Source organism: Hippopotamus amphibius, chromosome 8, assembly GCF_030028045.1.
Source record: "Hippopotamus amphibius kiboko isolate mHipAmp2 chromosome 8, mHipAmp2.hap2, whole genome shotgun sequence".
Lineage (NCBI taxonomy): Eukaryota > Metazoa > Chordata > Mammalia > Artiodactyla > Hippopotamidae > Hippopotamus > Hippopotamus amphibius.
The window spans coordinates 13,265,362-13,289,580 of NC_080193.1; the positions used below are offsets into that span (position 1 = coordinate 13,265,362).

Here is a 24,219-nt window from a genome sequence, read left to right on the forward strand (position 1 = left end):
CATCAAGTGCTAGCGACGCAGGGGAGGGTCGGAGGCCGGTGGAGAAAAGCCCCAGATACCCAAAGCCCGAGCTTCGCTCTCCCCCCCGGAGGGAGAAGAAAACTGGAGTTAGCGTGGTCGCCCTGCCGCCCTGACGCACGCCCACGCGATTGTAACTCCCTGTCCCTCGCGACTCAGATCGGGACGAGGACACGGTATCCGCTTCCGTGTCCCGCCGCCAAGCATTTGGAAGTGGGGTTTTGTCCCGAGCCCACCTTCGCTTCATCAGCCTGGGACCCCTGGTCCCAAGCGGGCGGTCTCCTCCCCGACGGCACCCGCACGGGGGAGAGAGGGCCGGAGAATGGGACGCCGAGATAGAAACTGCACTTTCTCACTGCACGACAGACAGACGCCCGAAGAAATGTAACGTGTTCTCGTATGAAAAGCGCGTGAGACACACACCAAAATCTGGAACACGCCCATAGATTTCTCTACATCCGGGATATATGCACCGTAGCTATGTACAGCTCCACCTGAACCAGAAACAGTGGTTCAAGTGGATTCTGGGGGCCCACTTGGTCTCGAATCCTGAGTCCACACTTTCCTGGGTGCTCTTGGGTTAATGATCTCACCGTTCTGAGCCTCAGTTCCTTCCTTTGTAAAACTAGGGTCAAGGTCGTCCACGCACAACATAGGGTTAATTGTGAGGCGGTGTTAAAGGAGATCTCTTTTGTGGGGTGCCTGACCTGAGTGCCTGGCTCGTGGTGCTCGGCCCCTGGGATGCCAGCTCATTTTATTACTGTTGCTCCATGTACTTTGAACGCCGACATCTGCAACATATACATCTTGATTACACGCATCTTGATTATAAAACAACCAAAGGCATCTACATCCGGAACTGTCTTGCGCAGGAACTTCGAAATACAAATTGGAAGAGACGTCTACTGGTGGAGCACGCACAAGTACCCGCGCGCGCGCGCATCTACTTCTACCACCTGTAGCTCCTGGCCCCAGAGCGCCCAAAGAGCTACCCATAGGTACGAACTTTCTAGAGCTATGTATGTAAGAGCCAGGTCGCGATCGCGGCCTCGCATTTGCACCCCAACAGCCACTCTCTTGGCTCGTTGCCGTGAGGTCAAATTTGGAAACCAGCGAGGCAGAAAAGCGCACGGACGCGAAGCGTTTCAAGCCTCTTGCAGCGCCCGAAGGCGGCTGCCTGTCTGCTGGCTCAGGGGAAAGGTCAGGACGAGGGTTTTCCTTGTCGGATGGAAGTTTTCTAAGAGCCTACGCGCCGGGAACTTGCCCCACAAAGGAGGGGTGGTTTCCAGGACAGCGCAGATCCGGATGGAGGCTCTCCACACACACACACACACACACACACACACACACGCACACGCACGCCCGCGTGCGCACACCCGGCTCCTTCGGGCTTGTCGGGACCCGGGAGGAGGGAGCGCAGGGTCGTGACCCCGGCCTCCACCGGAGCGCGCCCTTCGGCCCCTGCAATTAGCGCCGGGAGGTCAGCAGGAACCCGGACGCCTTCACCCGCGGCTCCGAGCACAGCAAAAGGCGAGGTCGCCCCTGCCCCCTCCGAGGGTCTCCGAGGGCGCAGCCAGGCTTGGAGCCGACCTTCCCAAGGGGCGGGGGCCGGAGGGCTCAGGCCGGCACCCGCATTTGTCACCTTAAATCTACAAATCACGAAGTCGCTCGGCCCTGCAGGCTGCGGTAGCTGACCCCGGCTCGGGCCCTTTACGGATGCCTGCTCCCGCGAGCCGTGCCCTTCGTCCCTGTAGACGCGGCCAGGGTAGAAACCGGGGGAAAAAAAAAAGGAAAGAAAGAAAGAAAAAAAAGAAAAAAATCCAGAGTTGTAAAGTAGGAAAGAGAAAGCGCATCAGGCAAAGGGGAGTTGCAACCAGGGTAGACTCTGAGTGGTGCATGTTGGAAGGGGGGGAATCTTTTCTCTCGCCACCTACCCAGCATGTACTTAGGGTATCCCCTGCCCAACAGGGTCGGGGGAACTAGTGGAGGTTTCTACACCGAGCATCAAGGTACTTGGCGAGAAAATTATGAGAGAGGATCCCCCTCATTGAATTTCCGAAGGCTCTCTGGAAACCTAGAGTCGGGAAGGACTGTTTTTCTCATCTGAGGCCCAAACAGGAGTGAAAGTGATATCCAGGAAAGAGACGACGGCGGCTTCTTCCGATGTTGGGGTGGGGGGTGGGGTGGGGGTGGGCAGAGGAGGAGGGGAACCCGGGCTGGGGGTGGCGAGGATGGGAAGGGGCAAAGGTGAAACGCCCCAGCTCCAGAACCCGGGAGGCACTGGGGAGCCGAGCAAGCGGCCGCCACCGGGGCGCATTCGTGGGCCAGACAGATAGGTGGCACTCGAAGCCCGGGGAAAAAAAAAAAAAAAAGGCGAAGGCGCCGGCCCCGAGTGGCCTCCGCGGCGGCCGCCGCCACCATAAAGCCCGCGGCGAGATTGCGACCGGCGCCAGGTGAGTAATAGGCAACCAAATCCAGAGAGATTGCGAGCCGCTCACTCCCCGTCCATCAGCGCCGGCAGAGTTACTCATTAATATCAGTATATACAAATAAGATACACGGCAGATTAAAAAAAAAAAAAAAGAGGCAAGCACTGAGAGAGGCTGCACACCGGTCTGAGGACCGTCCGAGAATTTGGGGGGGGGGGGTGAGGAGGAGGTGAGCAAATCTGGACGGAGGAGAAAGGCATTCCTTCCCTCTTTGAGGGTGAGGCTGTCTTCTGTCCCCCGGCTCGGGAGAGCGCTGCCGGGCACCCTGAGCCGACTGCCACCTTCCCGGGGCGCAGGCACCGCGCGTAATTGTTAGGCCAACGACCAGTCGCGGTCGCGTGCAGCCGCTGCGCGTAGGACGCGCGCCCTGGATATCTTCGGGCCCTGCGGGGAGCTAGCTCCCCGAAGGTTCCCCAAGCCCTGCAAATTTCCCCCATCCACCCACCCACCTCCGACCCTGATGTTTTCCCTCCCACCCCGGGAGACAGCGCAAGAGAGGCTGTGGCGCTCTCCACGTGCCTGATTGGAGATGGAAGAGGCTGTGCCCCCCCTCTCCAAAAGGTCTCGACCTCGATCCCCTTCCAAGTACAGGATGAGGGAAGGCGGGGGGGGGGGGGGGTTGGTCCTCCTCGCCGGCCATTCAAGAGGCCCGAAGGTGACAGGGACTTGGGGCCGGGCTGGCGGGCTCCAGGGAGGGGGGTAGTGGGGAGGGAGGCAGCCGCCAGGCAGGCTCCGACCGCGTCCTCACGTCAAGGCCCCCGGGGCAAGCAAAGGCCTGGAGAACCTTCCCATCCTCCCTCCCCACCCCCACCCCGCCCCCAACACACACACTTACACACACCTCCGAGGCGAGGCTGGGGGTGGGGAGGCCAGGAGACCAAAGACTGTCACGGCCTCTCCATTTTTTATTGAATGTTTCAAAGATAAATCGAACTTCAAAAGGCAACTCCCCAAATGGCCTGGAGGCTGGTTGGAGGGAAGCACTGGAGGAGGGTGTCAGCCTCCTGGGTGACTTTTCCCTCGGAGGGGGTCAAATATGCGCCCTGGAATTACCTTCCCCTTGAGGGGAAACCTGCCCTCCTCCCTCTCGTGACACAAAGTTTGTGCAGAGCTGGCCACGCTTCGCACGCACAATTCGGGCCAGGCCTCGGAGGGGTGCCTTGGGTCAGCTTGGTCCAACCTGGGACATCGGGGACTACAGGGGGACGTCCGATTTTGTCCCCTTCTCCTGCAGCCTGGCGGGTTGCTGCCTTGTCAAGTCGGGGCGGGCCGCGAGGAGATTCTGCTAGCTTTTTTACTTTTTCTTTCTTTCTTCTTCTCTTTTTGCACACTGGGGCAAGAAGAAATTGACTTGAATTTCCCAGATCGACGTGTAAAGGCAGAGCAAGCCTAAAACGAAAACGTTCGCCGTCCTGCAACCTATTTTTGGTCGGATTCGTGTGGGAAACACTGACTCAGGGAGCGAGCATTCTTTTTCCATTAAAACTTAAGTGTCTGAAATTGCTATTCTATCCAATTCTAATCAGCCCCCCTTCCGTCTCTCGTTTTGCTTCCTAATTTAAAGGAAAAGTAATTTCAAATTGAAGCGGCTCCCTTCGCCGAGTAAGGGACTTTTGTTTTTAGCTTTGTAACTTGAGTGACATCTCATTTTTGTTCAGTGGGGGCGGTCTTAATTATTTAAAGGCAAAGGAAAGGGGTTAAAGGAAGCCAGGAGAGAAAGACTGACACTCCACTTTCAGGAAAGTTCCCTAAAGAAAGCACTTAGCATGAGGCCCAAAGACATTTCAATAAAAATTTATTGAAATTTCAATGATATTTTTAAGGGGGGGGGGAATACAGAAAACCAAAGAACTCATCAACAATTATAACACAAAATATACCTTCATGAATTTTTGTCTTTAAACCAGCTCTCAGCACCTGACTTTGGAACTGTGAATATATATCTCTATAGGCACCATTTCAAAACACCATCAACACTGAAGACAGTAAGTAGTCAATTCCACTTTGTTTTGAAGAAATCAGAGACTAGCAAATACAAATACGAAAAGAAAAATTAGACAAACCACAGCCTCTGCACTCCCCACCCCCAACCCCCCAAGCAATCTCAGAACCACTCAGGAATTTCAGGTGGGGCTGGGAAGGGGCACCACTTCCCCCAATTTTCGCTACAATAGGCAATAGCACTTTTCCCAATTTTTGGATATTAAAAAAGAAAAAAAAAATTTCTGTGCAGACAACTCTTTTGAAAAGTGTGTTGGTGTCGGTGCAGAAAGTGTGTTTCCTACTTTTAAAAGCGATCCTGTGACCTTGAAATAAAACTGACTATAGGAAAACAAAACCACAAAACCTGACAGCTGCAATCCTATTTACATAGAGCTATGTACAATGTCAATAAATTAAAGTTTAATTTTCCGAGCATTCATATTCCACCTATTTACAAGAGTTATCAAATAATTACATAAATACTTTGTCTAATAGTCTCGCTTCTTCTTTATTATTTTTTTTAAAACCTTGTTATTGCATATACAGGAAAGAGAAAGAACTGCCAGAGAGACAACATGAATCCTGCTACAGAGCTTAGATAAAATAAATTCATTTTTCGTGTTTTCCCCACCCCTTCCCTTTAAATCATCCCCCTTGGGGTTGTGGAGAAAAGGGTGAGGGGTCATGTTCTTTTCTCTCTAAAAGCAAGCATTCAAAAATAAAACCCACAAATACATGACTGTGGAACATGCAAGAAGAGACCTACAGCTCTTAAAACATCACAAGAATATTAAAAACACACAGATTTCCTTAATAGAGACTAAACAAGGATGGTAGGGACTTCCCTCACCAAACAATGCTGCCCAGTAATGTATTTAGAACTGATACGCAGGTCACTAGAAAGTTCTTAATCTTCATAAACAGAATCATGTTAACATATCCATTTGTCGCCGGTATTTTTTTTTTTCAATTTTGTGTTTCCACTTGACACGGTGAAGGAAAAAATATATATAAATCTGCACTGGGGGTAGGGGGTGCTTTTCAACACCTCCCTTCCTGGGGCCTGGCCGCCTTGATCTTCCCACAGCTTCCAGAGCAGCCTCAAAGGAGGTACTCTGGCCGCCAAGGCTTTAATTCCCACCCCCAAGAGCTCAATGCAACCGACGTTTCTGAGCCAGATCCCGGATGTATAAACCACGCCAAGAAGACAGGGCCTGTTTCTAGCATATTCTCTCCAGGGAGTACGGCACCCCTTCCCAGACAGGGCTGCACAAAGAAAGGCTGACCTCACTGCATGCCCGTGGTTTATTTGACATCCAACAAAGTGCACTGCAGACTGGACTGGACTGGACTGGAATGAAGAGACTTTTCTGGGGAGGGGTTTAGGGGGATGCGCTGCGGGACCTGTCGGGCTTGGCTTCCAGGCCGCTGACCAGCCGCTGGATGTTCTGCAGTTCGCTGGTGGCCGCCTCCTTCTCCGGGCAGAGTTTGGGCGACAAGGACACGGAGCTGGAGGAGAGCGTGGAGGAGCGGCTGTTGAGTTCCGAGCCCGAGTCCACGGGCACCGAGGCCGGGCTGGCGGCCAGGGCGGCGGCCTTGCTGTCGAGGGGCCCCGCGGCCGCGGCCATGGACGGCAGGGCGGTGGTGAGCAGGCTGCCGCTGTCCGGCACTGGCACGGGGATGGAGTAGGGGCTGTAGCGCAGCCGCGGGCGCATGGTGTTCAGGTTCAGGAACGGGTGGCGGTGCACAGAGCTGGAGGCTGCCGCCGAGGAGGCGGCCGCGGCGGCCGCCATGTACGTGTAGGGATAAGGGAACAGGCTTCCGAAAGGCGACATGGCCAGGCCCTGGGCAAGGAGGACAAGGCAGGGGCAGAGAGTCAGAGACCCGGATCTGCGCAGTGGGGAGGAGCCAACCTCATCCATCACCCCTCCCCCACCCGTCCCCACGTAGGGCAAGTCCTTAACCTGTCTCCCTGAGAGGTAGGGAGCAGGGCACTCAAACTTCTGTGTCCAGGTCCAAATCTGTGCTGTGTCACCCTAGGCCAAAGTACTCACTCCCTGTGCCTCAGCTTTCTTATATGGCAAAGCCAGGGAAAAGTTTAATAATTTGTATACTTATGGGGGACTTTGAGGGTATGAAGTAAGCTGCTGCCTGCAACATGCTTCACACAGGGTGTCTGGCCAATAGGACAGTTGGAAAGTCCCCCATCAGAGTCAGTTGTTCCACCTGTTAAATGGGGCTACAGATAGTCTACCCTACAGAAGTAGCTAGGTGAAAAGCAGAGGGCATAAAGTGCTGGACATACATTATCTTTTTTTCCATTCTTGTTGCCCCACCCCTCAGCCCTCCCACTCCATTCTAGAAGTTTCTAAGAAAAAAAATCTGGGGGAAAACCCTTAAGGAAGGGGTGGGGGCAAGCTGGAGGGGGAGAGCGTAAAGGGTGTTCGCTAGGAACAGAGACAAAGAAATCACCTAGCCCCAGGTATGCTGGTGTTGCAAATGGAGAGACTGAGGTAGGCCGTAAGGGTGTAGGAAGTCACTCAGCTAGCAAGTGGCGGAAGCAGAATGAGAATCCAGGGACCCTGGCCTGGGCTAGCTCTCTCTGACCCACTGCCTTGGGTGCTATTAGTACTTGTTTATCCAGGCAGCCCCTCGGCCACCTATCACCTGCCCACCAATGACAGGAGGGTCTCCAGAAAGGGCTAGCACAGGAGACAGGAGGGATGGAGGAAGGGCAGAAACCAGCCCTCTTCTCAGCCCCCCCCGCCCCAGGAGGAGGCCAGTCCTGCCTCTTGGCTCAGGGAAGGGAGACGAACGTGCTCAAACAAAACAAAAGGCAAGGGTGTGCAGAAAACCCGCTAGAACCTTTTCGCCCAGGTTCAGAGCATTTCCAGCGGCCTGAGCCTTCTCTCTCCAGCTGCCGGAGCCCCAGCACAGCTGGGACCATACACAGGCCTCCAGACCTGCCATAGCCCCGGCATGTCCTCCTCTGACATTTCCCACGTGTGTGCACAAGCCATTAACCCTTTGGGGAACAGGCTGGCCTGCTTGCGGTGGGGGTGGGGGAGACAGGGAAATTGCTTCATATTGGAGGCTTGAGACTCAACGCATCCCCAGGGGGTAACTTTCCTTCCCCAGGCCACGGTCTCTCCCTAAGTCTTGGGGGAAGGTTGGTTGTGAAACATTTAAGAGCTGTTTCAACTCAGAAGTTAAAATCACAGTCCCCGGGAGAGGCCCTGGAGTTGGCCTGGGGGGTAGAGTCCCAGGTCTACTATCTCCCAGCGGTGTGATCTTGGATAAGTTCCCCAACATCTCTGAGCTCTGCCCTTTCGTCTAGAAAGTGGAGGTGATCACAGGATCACTGAAAGTCAGACTAGATCAAGCACGTAGAAGAGTGCCTGGCACAACATAAGTGCTGTGTAGCTATTATCTATTATTACCACCTAGTCACTCTGCTAGAAATAGCCCTTAACTTAGAAAAAAAATTTTTTTTTTACGTCTTCAGGGGGGTGGGTGGGGGTGGAGTGTGAGGTTATGATGAATCAATGAGATAAGCCTTGCACCTAGTAATAACAAGAACAATAATAATTATTATTACATTACTCATATTATTACTGAAAGCTTCCTAGGCAAGGGGATTGGGTGAGGGTCTGGTATCAAAGGGCAGGCAAAGGAGAGTGGACGGAGGGAGGGATCTGGAGAGGCAGCCGGTAAATACCTGAGAGGCCAGGACGTGCTGCTGGAGGTGGAAGGGCAGGGTGGCCGCGGACGCCCCCGACAGTCCCTGCGCCGCGGCGGCCGAGGCCATGGCCGTGGAATCCAGGCCCGAGACGCCGGTGGAGGCCCCGGACACGGTGGCCAGCAGGGGCCCCATGCCGGCTGCCATGCTGGAGAAGGCGCCCCCCATGGCGAACTGGCCGGGGTGCAGGAAGAGCGGGTGCCCGTTGAAGAACTGCTGGCCGGCCAGGCTGGGGGCGAAGCCGAGGCCGGGCAGGGGGCCCTGGCTCAGGTGCGCGGCGGCCGCGTCCGTCTGCACGGTGAGCGGCGCGAACGCCTCCTTGCCCGGCAGCGCGCGCGCCTCCTCGGCCTTGGACGTGGCCGCGCCCTCGCGGCCCGGGCTCCGGCGCTCGTCGGCTCCCAGGCCGCGGGTGCTGGACGAGATGGTGGCCGGGCTGTGGCGCGAGTCGGGCGACGCCTTGTCCAGCCGCCCGCTGTCCCGGGGCCGGCCGCCGGGCTCGGCCGCGAAGAGGTGCGCCTTGACCGCCGGGCTGCCCTTGTCCCGGCACGGATCCTCCGACGTGGTGGTGGAGATCTTGGCCGCGTCGCAAGCCTCCGGGCCGTGCTCCTCTTTGCTTTCTGCCTCGGCGTCGCTCTCACCCTCGCTGGGACACAGATCTACCACGGGAGGGGAACAAAAGCCAGGCAGAAGGGCGTTAGCTCTAAATCCCGGGCCAGTAGAACTCCAGTTCCTCACTTTGAATCCCAGCTGTGTAACCCCGGGGAAGCCCCTTAACCTCTCCGCGCCTCAGTCTGCCCATCTGCAAAGTGGGAGTGATGATACCTCAAACTTTAGCGGCAGGATTCAACAAGCTAGCAGTGAATTTCAAGTATTCACGGAGAGCTGCACCCCTCCCTCCACAGACCCTTCCCCAAAGCTGTAGTTAATTTTAACTATTTTACACAAGCTTGGACTGAGCTCCCAACTAGGTCAAGCAAAACTTTTACTGGCCTTTTTTTTCCCATTCAATTGCAAATTCACTTTTTAAAAATAAAAACTGACTTACACTAAAACTCACTGCGGGAACACCTAGTTACCCTCTCCTTGTTCCCTGAGTGATTGAGATGAGTGCCTTCCACAAATCTGTAGATTCTTTCAGAAGGATTTGTTTGGAGAGAACCCTGACATCTGAACTGGCAGTGGCAGAAGTGAACACCTCTCCTCCAACACACACTCCCTGCACTGAGCCTTCTCTGTTTGCCCCTGTCTCTGCAGACAGAGAGGGTGCTGAGTGGCCCACTCACTGCCTGGAGACGATCATAGATTCTCTTTTGCTCTCACCACACCCTCTGTGGGTGTCCTACCAGAAAAAAAAAAAAAAAGGAAAGAAAAGAAAAAAGAAAAAGGGATCCCATTTTGTGTTTAAAGCTTAAATGGATTGAAGACATAAAGGACTCTCATTTTATTTCACTTAAAAAACAGGTTTCTTCCCGTTGAGAGCATGTGTGTCTTTCCAAACAAATAGTTCTTGCTCTTTAAACACAGGAAACAGACTGGAGATTTGAACAGCTCTTCCCCTCCCACCCTCCCCAACTCAGGTTCCCAATGCTCCATCTCCTCTCACAGGTCCACGGTGGCTCTATAGCTGGATTTCTCTCCGCCACCTTCCCTGCTCCAGGTGGCAGAGAATCCTCCACCTCCCTCCCAGCCCAACACATTTTAACCTAGAGTTTGAAGATAATAAAAATGTCAGCTGTTGCTTGGTTGGAGGGGTGAGGGTGGGGGGGGTGGGAAAAAGAGAGAGAAAGGGATACTTCAGGCCCCCACCCAGGGGGGACACAGGGACAGAAACCACCCCCTCCTCTCTGCCAAATCAATGTCTGGGGGAAAGAGGTCTGAGCTCTCAGAAGAGCTTGGAAGGGCGGGGGGATGTGACACACCCGATCATGCGTTGTGAGACCCAGCTCCTGTTTATAAACTTCTAGAAGGATCTGAAGCTTTGGAGGGGGCAGGTTCCTTGGTAGGTGCCCCCAACCCCCAACTCTTTAGGCCTCTGATTTCTAGATTTCTAGAGAAATCAGAGGCGACCAGGCTCACCTTTGAGGTTGGATGTCCCTACGGTGGAGACAGCCGGAGAGGACGACTGGGCGAAGCAGTTGAAGGCGGCCTGTTCGCTGGAGGACTCATCCGAGGTGCCATTCTCCTTTTTGTGTCTGTCATCGAACACCCTCATGGACTGCAGGGTGAGCTGCTTTCTGTGGCAGAAGCCCATACCCAGCGTTACACATCGGAAGAAGACTTTCCCCTCTCTGCTCACCTCACCTTCTCCAAAGACGTCCAAAGACGTCCGGAGTCGTGCACACACACCTCACCCTGCCTGTGCCCACAGACGATACTAATTCCCTGAGATCCTAATTCCCTGAGATCCGCTGGCCCTGGGGCGGCCACACACCCCCAAGTGTTGTTCTGGACCCTGGGACTGGGCTGAAGAGTGTGGCCCAGGGGGAGGGAGGAGGAAGGCTTTGGGTGCACTTATTCAAGACCACCGGGTTTCATTGGGGAAGGGGTGCTGGCTGGGGCTGTGAAATCTTGTTTAAAAGCAAGGAGCAAGAGGAGACACTGGAGCTGGCCAGAGAACAGCCTGCCTCCCAGACCGAGGAGAACTGAGGACTCAAAACAGTGAACACAAACAGCTGACCAACTCTGGACTGGTTGCTAAGATGGGGAGGAAGTGGGTTATTTCATGGTGCACTTTACGGTAATCATTTCACCAACACATTATTTGGACAAAAGAAAAAATCGAGTTTGAGGTGAGAAATTATTTTTTAATGCCCACCCCTCTCCCCCAGGGGACAGGTTAAAAATTGGGGCTGATCTTCTGGATTTTTGAAATTCTTTGAAAGCGAGTGGGGGAGGGGAGGGCTTCTTTTATATACCATCCAGCTGTCTGCTCAATGGGAAATGATACGTGTCCCCACAGAAGGAGGGAGCCCTAGGTGTCTCCAGCAGCTCCAGTTCTGTCTGAGGGTATTTGCAAGACAAGGCTGCAAAAATTCCGAAGCATTTTGTCAATCGCTTATTCCTTTCCTGCTGCCTGCCCAGGGTGAACGTACATTAATTAGGAATTAACAGGTGTCTGTATATAATCTGTTATCCCTGATACTTTTCTTCCAGAGATATCCATGGGGTGGCCTAGTTAACTTCCTTTAAGGTAACCTGTAGGAGGTAGCAAAAGTAGTGTCCTGAAATCGGTCAGCTCTTGGCCAAGTGGGATCCAATGGTTTTCCACCCCTTCCCCCACCCTACTCAAGATACGTGCCTGCATCCCACTTCTAACAGTTGAGTCTGGGGACCTAGAAAAGTGATTTTCTAAATTATCTGAGAAGTAACTGTCTCAGCTCACCTTTTTTCTCTCCTGCCATTTCCAGTGTCGCGGAAACCTTTTGCAAAAGGGTTGTTGTCTATTTTTAACTGAGTTATCTGGAGGAGGAGACACAAGCAAGAAAGAGACCTTGGCTTCATTTTCTAGAATGTTCCCAGAGTGTTTCCCCCAACTCAACAATCTGCTAGAAATCTGACTTCCAACTGGAGAAGTCATTTGGATAGGCCAGATTAAAGAGCAAGGGAGAGGAGAACACAGCAGAAGTTTGGAGGGGGCCAGGAAGAAAACCAAAGGAAACCACGCCATGGCTGGCATCTCCCATAGGAGGCCAAACCAGGGATTCCAGGCTGAAATGGTCCTGCCTGGGCAGCTTGGGCTTAGAAACGGAAAAGCTGTCAAAAGGGCAACCTGTAGATCTTAAAATTATGCTTTTCATTTTGATTTTTTTATACAGTGCAATTGATCATAAAGTATGTTATGGTATGTTTCCTGCCCCCAAACACATGCACACACAAACCCACAGCACACCCTCCAACCTTTTCTGTAGATCTAATAAAACGATTTATGGGGTTTCCCTACACTTGCGTTGGAGTGGGCTTGATTTTTTTTGCTGGGGGTTGGGGGGGGTGTGTTTAAGGAATTACAATATTGACAATTACAGATTTAAAAGGACTGAATGACCATTGGAAACATTTGTTTTCATTTATATGCCCTGCCACCGTCATTAGGTGGAGAAGGCCCGTGGCCGCTTTGATCAAAAATGCTATATTTTATTATTCCATTAACAACTTTGAGTCACAGGATTCTGGGTCTAGAGGGAGTATGCATTTTACACGCTGAGGAAAAAGAGTATGTAATCTTTCAAATCCCTTCCCTGGGGTGGGGTGGGGGGTGGGGATGATGTATACAGAGTTCTCTAGAGGTGGAAAAAGAGCCCCCTGGATGGTTCCTTGTTCTTGGAATAAGTTCCTGTCTGCACTTCTTGCAGGGAGAGGAGGTCCTGATGTCTTAGTCTCCAGACATAGGAACCACACCTGGAACACCCCCATCAGCGGGCCACAGAGGACCCACCCATAGTGAGAGTGAATTTGAAATGTAGGGCGGCGTTGTCCAGTGAGCTGGGCTGGCACTGAGGTCCAGGGTTCAGAAGTTGAAGGGCAGGGATCCTCAGATGAGCCCCCCCCACCCCCATTCACCGCCTGCTAAAGCCAGGCTGGTGACTGGTGAACCTGCAGCAAGCGTCACTTTCTCTGTGTCTTTCTGTGCACACGCCCATGACCTTCGGGCCACCATAGCGTTACACACCAGGTGCTGCCTGCTGTTCCATTTGGGGGTACTCTCTAATCCCCGGCCTCAGGCCCAGGGAGAAAAAAAAACCTTCAGTGAAGTAGAGACTTTGGTCATCTCATCTCAAAAGCCTCAGACAACTCAATTAGCATGACCCTGTGATCAGAGTAGGTTTTTACACACACACACACACACACACACACACACACACACACACCATAAAAAACACAGCAGCATAAAAGGTAATAAAAACCATACCAGCTACTCGGGATTTCTGGCTAGGGGAGAAAATCTGGGCACTGCTGGGACTCCCTTTCCAAGATCCCTAATGGCTTTTGCCTTCAATTTTTAGCTGGTTCCTTTCGAACCTGATTTCTTGATCCCTCTTCCTGAAGGGGAAGAGGATGAATCTTGAAAGAAACAGGAGAAAGCCCGGGGTGGGGGTGGGGCGGGCAACATTAAGGACGGGTGGTTATAGAAGCGTCTCACTAGCAAAGTTAGTGTGGCATTTTTTTTGTACTCAGCATTGGATTCCTAGCTGGTCAAGTTTTTTTCTTTTTTCCCCTTCTGCCTCTGCAGTGCGCCAGTGCCCCTTTCTCTCAAAGCTCCACCGAAGGTCAAATCACAAAAGAAAAATCTGACTCCCATCCCATCCCAACCTTCTCATCCTTGCCCAAAAGCAACTTAAATGGGGGTGGGGGGGGTGGCGGAGAGGTAATAGGACCATTAAAAAGAAAAGCGACTTTGGTTACCTTATCATTCTGGTATGCGGTCACTGCGATGAATTCGGTTTCGGGGAACAAGTACGTCCGAAAAGTACTATAAGGAAGTTTTAAGATGTCATTGGCTCTCACAATGTGGAACCGGGGCTGGTATTTATGCATGGAGTTCAATATAGTCTGCAGGAACCGGAAGAGGAGAGACACACATCACAAGAGGATTTACTGGGAAGAATGGGATCCTTGGACCCCTGCCAGACTGACGTCTACCCCACCGAAGGGCACCACGCTTGTACCGAGCCCACCTCCTCGGAGTACCTCTTTGGGGACATTCAGCTCCCCGCACGTTATCTTCTGGAGAATCCAAATTGCTCCTCAATTTCCAAAGGGTCCTCCCCCACCCTCACCATCTAAGGTTGATTCGTACCTTGAACCCTAGCCTACCTGAGTACCAAAACTATAATTCCCCTGCCACGTTGCTTGATCACTTGGGAAGGCCAAAGTCTTAAAAGATAGAGAAAAACATGCATTTTAATTTACAAAATGATTCAGTCCTTTAAGCGCCCACTAATTGACGAGCCCAATCCACTTAAAGCCCTGAAAGGCTGAACTCTAGAGAGGAATATTTATGCCTTAATCAAATCAAGGGCTTCAAATGCAATTCCTGCCCGCTGAAGATATTTCCGCGCCATTCACGTCTTCCTGGGCCTAATCTTTCTGCTTATTCCTCACTTATCACTCTGTTTATTTTATTGAAATGTTGCGGAGGCGTGGGGGCAGGGGGCAAAAGGTCCTTTGCTTGACTTTTACAAGCAATCTAAGTCTCCTGAAAGTTTCTAGGAACTCCCTCCGTGAATCCATACATATACTCATAGTACACATGCAATTTTTGTACTGGGAGATCTAAGTCTCACTTCTAGTAAACCTGACTTTCACCTAAGCCCGATTCTTTTCCATTCCAGGGGAAGAACATCTTTCAAAATCTGCATTCACACCCTCTCACCAACACAGTCAAGGCTTCCAACCTTAAAACTGTCCCAAGCAATCATACAGTTGGTTTCAAAATAGAAGTATGGTATCGTAAAACAAATCCTTTATGAACATCTAACTTGAACACTGATTTTATGTTTTCACGATTGCTTTTCAACTTCCCTGTCAGGCCAAGCGGTTACCAAGACCTGGACCTGCCACAGAACAGAAGCCTGTAAAAGTTTTCTCGCCCTCACTTCTTTTAGAATGCCAGGCCTTCCATTACCCGAAGAGAAAACACCCTGGAATTCTCTCTCCGGCTCTGTGGGAACGGACAAGTCTGCTATACTCTGCAACTGAGAGCGAGGGAGAGGCTCTCGATTTTACATGGAAGGCGGAAGCACTGTCTTGGCTGGAGAGAAGAGAGAGAACATTTTACGGAAGGGAAGCAGTGAAACTTACAAATCCGTGCTTGTCCGAAATGTTGTTGGTGAGTTTCAGTTTGTGGAAAGTGACAACTTTGGACATCCACTGTTCCCCTGTAGCGGGGCTGTCGGGATGAATGTACATTCTCTTCGGCATTTCGGGGTCAGCTTTTCCCGCCACCATCCACCGAGAATTGTGAAATTTATACCGACAGTCATCAGCAGCGATAATGTCCATCAACAAAATATATTTGGCTTTTTTATCCAGCCCGGAACACCTTACTTTAAATGGAGGAAACATTCGCCTACAAGGGTAGAGAAGAGAGAAGAAAAAAAGAGAAAAAAAATTACTCAGAATCTTGGGTTTGCTCCTGTATCCTAAAACATTGAAAGCAAATTTCAAACTTTCTATTACAATTGATGAGCTTGTACCGTCCTTCCGAGCAGGGCCAGGGCCACGGGGTGCAAAATTGTTTCCTTCCACAACAGAAGGATTACATGTGCTCAAATGTCTCTATTTGAAATGTCCCAAGATTCAAAACACGTGAATTGTGGCACTGGATTTCTCTACATGGTCTATTAATTTCTTTATAATTTTTTTGGGTCTCCTGTATGACTTTATAGACCGCCCTCCTTACAGGGAAATTCTTACCTCCGCCTTTTCCTATGGATATCTGGTTCTAAACAGCTCGAGGGTAGCATTTTAGTCAAGCTCAGGTCAGTCAAGGCTAGAATTTTCCACCACCCATTGATGAGAAAATGTTACATGTATCAAGAAAAGAAATGTCAAGTTGCACCCCTCCCTGTTGCGGAACAGCAATCCCGCTGCTGGCGAAATGAAACTGTACTTCGGTGAGTTCTCAGAACGAATTCTGTAGATTGGGGTGGACTCCCAGGCCTGATCACCAGTCTGCCTAGCGCTGCTAACCACATTCTCCCCACTGCTCAGGCCAGTCCCAAAACTGCAAGACTCCACCACCAAATTGCCTTTTACTTTCCAGAAGCGGTGGCATTCTATACTTTTGACTTAAAAGGGGGCAGAGAGCACGTCGCTGTGAAACTGCCTGAATGCCTTCTGGGTTGGAGGATTTTATGGCAAACTTTGGCCTCATTTAGCTTGGAAAGACCCAGAAAGCTAAAGACCTCAAGACAGGGATTTTCTTTTTATTCCTTCAACTTTATGCCTTGATAGACTTCAATGCCATTCAAAAAAAAAAAAAATCAGTGATTTTAAGTGACAGGCACGTTTTGGTCAGGCAAGGACCTCTAAACGTTATGTGAAGTATGGTTGATAATATTTACACACGAAACAGCAGTCTGCGTCTCCCTACTGGCTCCCTGGGTCTGCAAAAATAATCTTAATTATCCAAAATTGCCTGCTGAACTCTCCCTCGGATTACAGACACACGAAGCAGTATGGACAAACCCCAAGTGCCCTTTGGTTTCTCTCTGACCCTGGCAGGGGTAGGCTCAGGCCCCCTCCAGACCCAGAGGCTAGGTTGGAGGGCAGAAAGAGCAGGGCAGCTCCTGCCAGACCTCCCCATACCACACAAACAAATAGAGCTGTAAGTGTTTCTCGCTGAGAACAAAATGAAACAGACAAAAATACAACAGCTACAGAGACACAAGGATGTTCCAGAGAGGTTTGAAACACTGAACTTCCTGCAATGGGGTGATTTTCTTTCTTCCTGCAGAGATGTCTGTTCACCACTGAAAAAGTCTATCTATCCTGTAGGGAACCCTGGATGCAGATCCAGGTAGGAAAAACTGCCGGCCGCAGCCGCCCAGGTAAGCTGAAATTTCCGAGCACAGGGGCAGGGCCTGGGGAGGTCTCTGTACACAGTTCTGCGAAAACTTAAGTTTGCCTCTGAGCCGAAATCACTGGCAAACCGACCGTTCTGGGAGGACAGAGATAAAAGGAGGAAAGAAACCTGTAGTAGTTTGGGGGAGAGGGCCCGCTGCTGGCTTACCTTCCCGACTTGGTAATGACCATCTCCGTGCCACGCTTGTGGAACTGATCCCAAAGCTCTTTGGCCTCGAGGTGCACCTTGGGGTCATCCTCCACTTCTTCTTCTGGCTCCATGGTCTTCAGAGGCCTCAGATGTGTCTGGGGCCCCAGGGACGAGAAAGGGATGCCGGTCTCGGCCGCCCCCACCAACTGATCCATGATGGGCTTGGCCAGGGCGCCCGGCAGCGAGAGCGCCGCCGCGCCGTTGGGAGGCAGCGTCAGCGCGGGGAAGAAGGGCGGCTGGTGGCCCAGCACCGCGCTCATGGCGAAGTCCGGCGCCCGGTGAGGTAGGAACGGATGGTAGGCCATGCTTGTCCCAGGAATGACCGGATCTCTCATGGAGAGGCTCATCCACTCCAGGCGGGGCGCTGGGCTCCGGCCGGGGACAAGTCCGCAGCTGCTGTTTTGTTTTTGTTTTTGTTTTGTTTTTTAACAGCAGCGCATAGTTTGGAAGGGGGGAAAAAAAGCGAAAGAAAAAAAAAGGGGGACAAAAATCACAACTAAAGCACCTCAAAGCGAGGGGAGGGGGAAGTGTCTTTTGGGGAGGGGAATGCCGCTTTTAAAGAGGGCAAGGCGAGAAATCGGGAGACATAGTCGCTTGGGTGACTGTCCTGGTGTCTCGCGTTTTCGAAAAGCCGCTCCTGGAAGTCGGTTTCCGAGGCGAGGGGAGCGAGCAGGGTCTGGACTCGCGCCCGAGCCCAGCCGCTTGGCTCGAAATAGACACGCCAGCCCTCGGTTCCCAGCGATCGCTCCCCAGCCCCCAGTTCTTTGTTGCAAATGCGGACGGTTCTCCTAGGAGACTTTTTACCTTGTCTCCTTCTTCTTCCCCCGCCCCCCTATCTCCCTGCCTCTCCCTCTGGCTCGCAGGAGGCGTCTGCAGTTGCGCTAGACCGGCTTGAACTGCGAGCGAGAGAGCGGAAAAAGTCTCTCTCCTTTAAAAAAAAAAAAAAAATCTCTGATTGAAGCCCTCTTCTACCAGCGCTATCAAAACTTGAACTGCAAACGGGCTTCCGTTCGCCCTCCTCCTCCTTCCTCTGCTCGGAGCTTCCAGAGGGTGTCTGGGTTTCAATCCGAATCTTGCTGTGCTGCTCTTCTCCCGCGCCTCTCTTCCTTGTCCTAAAACGTGAGCGAATTCGCTTCCTAAATCTGCGTGCAGACGCGCAGGGCAGGGAGGGAGGATTTAGGGGGGAGGAGGGGAATGAAAAGAAGGGAGAGAGAGGGAGAGGGAAGAGAGGGCGAGGGACGGAGTGGGAGAGGGAGCGCGAGGAGAGGGAGGGAGCGAGAGAAAGCCAGCGAGAGCTCCTCGCCACCCTCCTCCGCCTCTAGAATTCCCCGGGCGTCTGCTCGGCGGTCTAGAAGGTCGGGCTCTGCTGTGGGCTGCGGGGAGCCGGAGGCCTCTTGATTGGCTCTTTGACGCTTTCGGACCAATTGTGTTGCTGCATAGGCGTGGTTTTCACAGGTCGAGTGCTGGAGGATAGAGCCGAGTTATAAAAAGAAGGTGTCGGAAACTGTAACGTCGCAGCGCCGCATCGGTACTACTGCCTGTCCTGTGAATATGTCAACATGATCAGAGGGAGGGCGGGGAGCCACTGGGGAGCGCGCGCACCGAGTCGCCTCTAGGTGGCTTATCGAGAGATCGCCGCAGCCCCAGAGCTCGCTCGCTCTGGCTCAGCCCACGTCTGAAATGCCTCAGTCATCCGGCCCGGGATCGAGGGAGGAGGCAGGGCAGGGAGCACGGGGGAAGGAGGCGGGAGCGAGCGAGCCGGGCCAGGAAGGCGGAGAGCGCGCCGGGCGCCGGGCAGGGGCGCTCGCCTCTCGCGCGCTCGGCTCGCCTCTCCGGCCGCCGCGGCCGTTTCTCTCTCCCGCTCACCCTCCTAGCCCGGCCTCGGGCGAGCCGAGCGGACGGCCCAGGCTCCCGCGAGCTGCCATCCGGGCGCCGGGCGCAACAAAAGCCGGCCGCCGCGGAGAGGCGAGCGCCGCCGAGGCTCCAGGCTTGCGCGCTCTCAAGCCCCACGTGGAGCCAAGCTCCTCCCGGCCGCCGCGAAACGGCTCCCGAGCTCGGGTGTCTCTCGGTGCCGGTCTCCCCGGCAGCAGGGCTCGCGCGGGCTCCCGAGCACACGGATGCGGCCAGATCTCAGCCCACGCGGGTGGGGACTCCCTCCCGACGCGCCCCACCCGAAAGTACGCGGGGAGACCCAAACGCTCCCAGCACATCTGTACGTGAACACGGGCGGGCCCACTGGGACCCAGCCACCCGCGAAAACCGGGTACACGCAAACACGTACACAGCCTGCGCGGCCGCCCGGGTCTGCGCTCAACTCGCTCCGGGTGGCGGATTCGGGCTTTTCTGAAATGCATTTCCCGGCCCTTTTAGATCTCCTCTTCCCTTTGGACCCGGGCTCCCGGTTTTCCACCTGAATGTGTGTGTGAGTGCAGAGGGGAGAGGGGAGAGCTGAACAAAGTGAGGGCAGCGAGGGACTAGGTTCTGGGCCCGTCCCCGTCCAGCCGCCGCCCACCCCTCAGTGGCCGGCTGGGTGAGGAGCGGCTGGTATGGGGTGGGCGAGCTGGTAGGGGGAGGTGCGCCGGCCCTGTATCTTCTCCGGGCATCGCACTTATCTCTCGGTGCCTCAGTTCTTTCTCTCTCCGGAGACTTGTCTCGCCAGAAGTCGGGGGGTGAATTTGTAAAATAAACCGTGAAACGCCCGCACCCCGGAGGCCAGGTGACCGGCTCCAATTCAGGTAGGGTGGGGTGGGGGGTGGGGGCTCCGCAAGGGTCAAGAGGAGGGAGTCAACCGGATCTTACCTATCAGACCTGTCGCCAAATTGGTAACTGTTACCGCAGGTCCCTGTCCGGGTCAGAGGATTCCCCAGACCCACATTTCCCATTTTGGGGGGGCCAATGAGTTGGGCCGTCCCTGCTTACATGGAGGGAAATCTTGGGGACAGTATTCTTTTACCCTTCCTGAGTTAGGAGCTTCCTCCAGTGGAACGAAGAAGGGGCTGATTGCTCGGCCTAGGGCGTTAAGAAACTCCAGGCTTGGTGGGGGGTGTGTGTGTTTGTGTAGATAGCCAGCACAGTTCCTCTCTTACATTTTGCCTCGTGTACCCCTTGAGCCCCCAGCTCCCAGACTCCGAAGTGGGAGCAAGTGGGGGGTGAAAATGCAGTTCCATTCTGGGCCAACCGTGCCGAGATAGGGGCGGAACTTTTGAGGCGACAAGATTTTCCAGCCTCGCATTTTTGACGCACATGGTTAAGAGCGCTTGGCGCCAGCGCTAAGAATTCCCTGAAGTCACCAGAGAGAATGGAGTGGTTCTGCGAACTCCGTCTGGCTCTCCATCTCGCCCCTTTCTTTCCCTTTCAGTCTGTCTTTCTCTGGCGTCCTCTCGGCCTCTCTCTGCGGTGGTGAAGCTAGAGGCGGCGGGGACCAGGGTGTCAGCTCACAACGCCCCCCTCCCGCGACCCTGGCGGCCGGATCCCGAAGGGTGCGAGAAGCCAGGCCTTTCCCCTTCCTACACAGACCACCGAGGTCACCGCAGGGTTTCAAGAGTCTCGGGAGGCTGAAACCTGCCCCCTCCCCCACACTGCTGGCCGCCTGGGCCTGGGGCCGCACCGTTGCGCTTTCTGGAGCGGCCCCAAACCCCCTGTCTGATTTTGCCTGCACTCGCCGGTCAGTCTTTGCCCCGACGCTACAAGTAGAAGGAAAGTAATTCTGCAACCACGAGATGACTGACCCCACCACCACGCACTCGGTGTCCCAAGTGTCCAGATGCCCAGGAGAGAGACATTTTACTCGGTCCTCGGCATTCTGACCTCCCTCCGGTTTTGGAAGTGGGAGGGGAACTTGCTGATTTCACTTGTAAATATCTCGACTTGCCTTTGGCCTCAACCGTGGAGGTGGACCTAGCCGTGATTTCTGCCCCTCACAAGGCCCCCTCCCTCACGTGTCTATTTTTGCCCGTAGCTCTAACTTAACCCGGGGGTCACCCCAGTTGTCACTCCTGACCCCCACTCCCACTCCAGCGCGCAAGGGTGGAGCGGGGAGAGGAAAGTTTGCGGGGTTCTGAATCGAAAATGTCGACATCTTGCTAATGGTCTGCAAACTTCCGCCAATTATGACTGACCTCCCAGACTCGGCCCCAGGAGGCTCGTATTATGCAGGGAGGCCGCAGTAACTTGGGATCAAAAGCGGGAAGGTGCGAACTCCTCTTTGTCTCTGCGGGGCCGCCGCGCCCCCCTCCCGGTGGGTGATAAACCCACTCTGGCGCCGGCCGTGCGCTGGGTGATTAATTTGCGAACAAACAAAAGCGGCCTGGTGGCCACCGCATTCGGGTTAAACATTGGCTAGCGCGTTCCGAAGGCTTGTGCCAGGCCTGGCGGCCGGGAGAGCTCACAGGCCAGCGCGCCCCGAGCCCGAGTTTTTAGGCTCTAACCGCGGGCGCTACACGGTCTTTTTTTTTTCCCTCCCTCCATGCAGACCCCCTCGATCTTCTCTGTCTCTTTCCCCGCCTCATGTTCAACAAAAGACAGACGGGAAACACTGAAGGAACCTGCCCCTCGGCAGAGCCTGAGAAACGATGCTTTAAAAGAGCAGGAGAAGGGGGCCAAAATTTGAATCCGAGAGGACACGCGGAACTTCTGGTGTCCCCTCAATATTCCTCCATCTTTTGCAAAGAATATTCACTTAATTGTAGGCCTGATTATGTTTAATAAAAAACAAAACAAAACACCTCTCCAAATCTGTGATGTCTGCAGCGTTTAAGGCGAAGAAGTAGTATGAATGCGGATGGGAAAGTGGGGAAGGGGCAGGACGAGTCTCGGAATAAATGTCGTATGTTCACACACGCGCACACGCGCACACACACGCGCGCGCAGGAGCGCGCAACCAAATCACCTATTCTCAGACCAGGCCACGGATGCGGCAGAGAAGCTAGTCTTGCCCAAGAATCCCCCGGGGAAGTCTCTGCTCATCCCACTTTTCCCTATAGCACCGCCTGCCTCAAACTATAAAGGGGGCACATCGACCCTTTTGTGACTGAATGGTGTTTATCTTAAGTTTACAAAAAAAGCGGGGGGTGGGGGTGGGGTGGGGAGGCGCAAAGGGGAAAGGATGGTGGGTAGGCGGGGTCGTTTACTTTGGCAAGTTTGCTGTAAATATTCTCTTCGGCATGTGTGAGGTCTGGTGAGGGACTATTACACGCTTATTCCCTCTTAAACTTTCACCCACCGTTTGCCGCGGAGCTTTTTTTTCAATCCGAGGTGTCGCTAAACTGGAAACTCTGTTGACCTTAGGACATCCCAGGGGTTTTTCCAGGGGTCTGAGGCCTAATTAAGAAGTTTCCTACTCGGGGGTGGGGGGGCGGTCAAGAGGTAAACTGTTTCTGGGGAGGGGCTTTCTGGGTAGAGATGATGGTTCCTTGTTTCTGCCCAGTGCCCCCCCGCCCATGGGTTCCCAGGCTGCTTTTTTTTTTTTTTTTTTTTGATACTGACAAGCGTTGAAACTGACTAGGTGCTCGCCTCAGGATTCCCATCCTCCTTTGCGCTCAATTCCCCTAACCCGGGCCCTGAGTTTCTTATCGCCGACCTCAGCGAGGCAGGTCCCTCTGGAGTGCCTAGGGTAATGGTCTTGTTTCCTGCCGCAAATCGCCGCTAGCACCCTCCTCCCCACATTGGCACTCCTGTGCTACCCCAAACCCTGACTCTCCCACACGCAGCTTAAAGCCAAAGGAGAATTTCACACACCTGGGAGACTTGATTTTCCTCCTGAGTTTCGCATCTCACTCCCCCCCCCGCCCCCCACACACACCCCCTTCCCGCCAAACTTGCCTAGTTCCTCTCAGGTCTGGGGGCTTCAGGATCAATCTCTTTACTCAGTTTCCCCATCTTTCTTCCCTCCGGGGGTAGGCACCAGCCTCCTGGGTGGACCAGACAGGGCACCCATTTCTGTTTCTGTTTCTCTTTTTTTTTTTTTCTGGCTCTCCTGTCTCTCTGTCCTTGTCTTTCTAGATTCGGTGACTGCAGATCTGTGCTCTTCTGTTTTCTTCTACTGTCTCTTCTCTCCCTGGCATCTATCTTGCTCTTGGCTTCTATGTCTCCTCAGTCTCTACCTCCCAGCCATCTTTACTTCTCTTATTCTTTCTGTTTTTGATTTACTCTCTTTTCTATTCTTTCTTCTCCTCCTCCCTTTCTATTTTCTCTGGTTTTCTTGGTCCTCTCCGAATTCTCTCCAGCTTTTCTCTGTAGTATCTCCCCCTCCCTCCCTCCCTCCTCTTTTCCAGGAACCATGACAGGCTGGAGATACCTCTTCCTGGGGTTCAAGCTAACACCCTCCCCCTCACATCCCTGGCTAGGAAGATAAGGTGTCCTAAGAGATAGAAGAGTGTTGGGCCCATTTGTGTAGGTTGGAAGTATCACTTTCTGCTTTTGGTATCCCCAAAGTCACCCTTTTCCCCAGAGCTGGCTGTCACCCCTGTTCCAATGCTCTGATCTCCCATCCTCTCTCTCTCCCTCCTTTCCAAGGCAGGAGCCCAGGGTGAAAGGCAGCCTGTCGGGTTCTAAAGCTCCAGCTCCTAGCTCCTGTCTCACCCCAGCAGCACAGGGCTTTCCTGTAAGGCACATTTTCCTGTCCTCTGACAGCCCTCTAAATTATTGATCAGGGCGATTCAGTGCAAGAGTCTGAAGCTTGTGTACACACAAGACTGTCAAAGTTGTCTAGCTTGGGGAAGCAGTATTTTTAGTACAGAGGCTCACTTTGGCGCCAGTTGGTTTACGCTGTTTCTAGAGCATCATTCGTTATACACTTAATCCATGCTTATCATACCTCCTTTTAATGTAAATATGTTTTTGGCAGAGGCAAAATGAAAAGATCTCACCCTCTGCATTATTCTTATTAGCACCCACCTTTCATCAAAGCTGATCGCTCTGCAAAATGGCAAATTTGTAAACGGCTAGTGATTTAGAGAAGTTGGAAGGGAAGCAAGGAGGGAAGGATGTGTGTGTGTCTGGGGAGCATGCCTCTTATACATCTGTGAAGGTTTTTTTCCTCTCTCTCTGTCAGGAAAAGGAACTAACTGTGGTTTCCTAATTTCAAACCAATCTACATCTTCAATGCTCTCTTTGTGTGTTTTACCCAATTACTTAAAAAAAAAACAACCCAAGATAATGCAATGGACATTTCTTAGTCCAGCAGAAATGAATTTACTAGGAAGAGGCCGGGAATTTTT

General features: G+C 53.1%; 1 protein-coding gene across 2 annotated transcripts; it reads right to left on the reverse strand.

Annotated features, from left to right (window-relative positions):
* Positions 1 to 4,291: 4,291 nt before the first annotated feature.
* TBX3 (T-box transcription factor 3) lies at positions 4,292 to 17,349 on the reverse strand. Of its 2 annotated transcripts, XM_057746174.1 has the most exons (8): positions 16,961 to 17,349; positions 15,028 to 15,295; positions 14,041 to 14,100; positions 13,630 to 13,776; positions 11,612 to 11,688; positions 10,306 to 10,463; positions 8,209 to 8,885; positions 4,292 to 6,334 (listed from the first exon to the last, which is right to left on the reverse strand). In XM_057746174.1, exons 1-8 carry the CDS (start codon positions 17,347 to 17,349, stop codon positions 5,873 to 5,875), a joined length of 2,238 nt encoding a protein of 745 aa, XP_057602157.1. In that variant the 3' UTR covers positions 4,292 to 5,872. The 2 variants fall into 2 exon arrangements, with proteins under 2 accessions (XP_057602157.1, XP_057602158.1); XM_057746175.1 differs by lacking the exon at positions 14,041 to 14,100.
* Positions 17,350 to 24,219: the final 6,870 nt, after the last annotated feature.

What these genes read in the sequence shown, in the direction of transcription:
- TBX3 (XM_057746174.1), bottom strand. Translation starts at nt 17,349, where the DNA reads ATGAGCCTCTCCATGAGAGATCCGGTCATTCCTGGGACAAGCATGGCC. An exon ending in AGGGACATCCAACCTCAAAG is followed by an intron (nt 8,886 to 10,305) that starts GTGAGCCTGGTC and finishes CTCCCGTGGTAG; the next exon opens with ATCTGTGTCCCAGCGAGGGT. An exon ending in AGCACGTCCTGGCCTCTCAG is followed by an intron (nt 6,335 to 8,208) that starts GTATTTACCGGC and finishes CTCCTTGCCCAG; the next exon opens with GGCCTGGCCATGTCGCCTTT.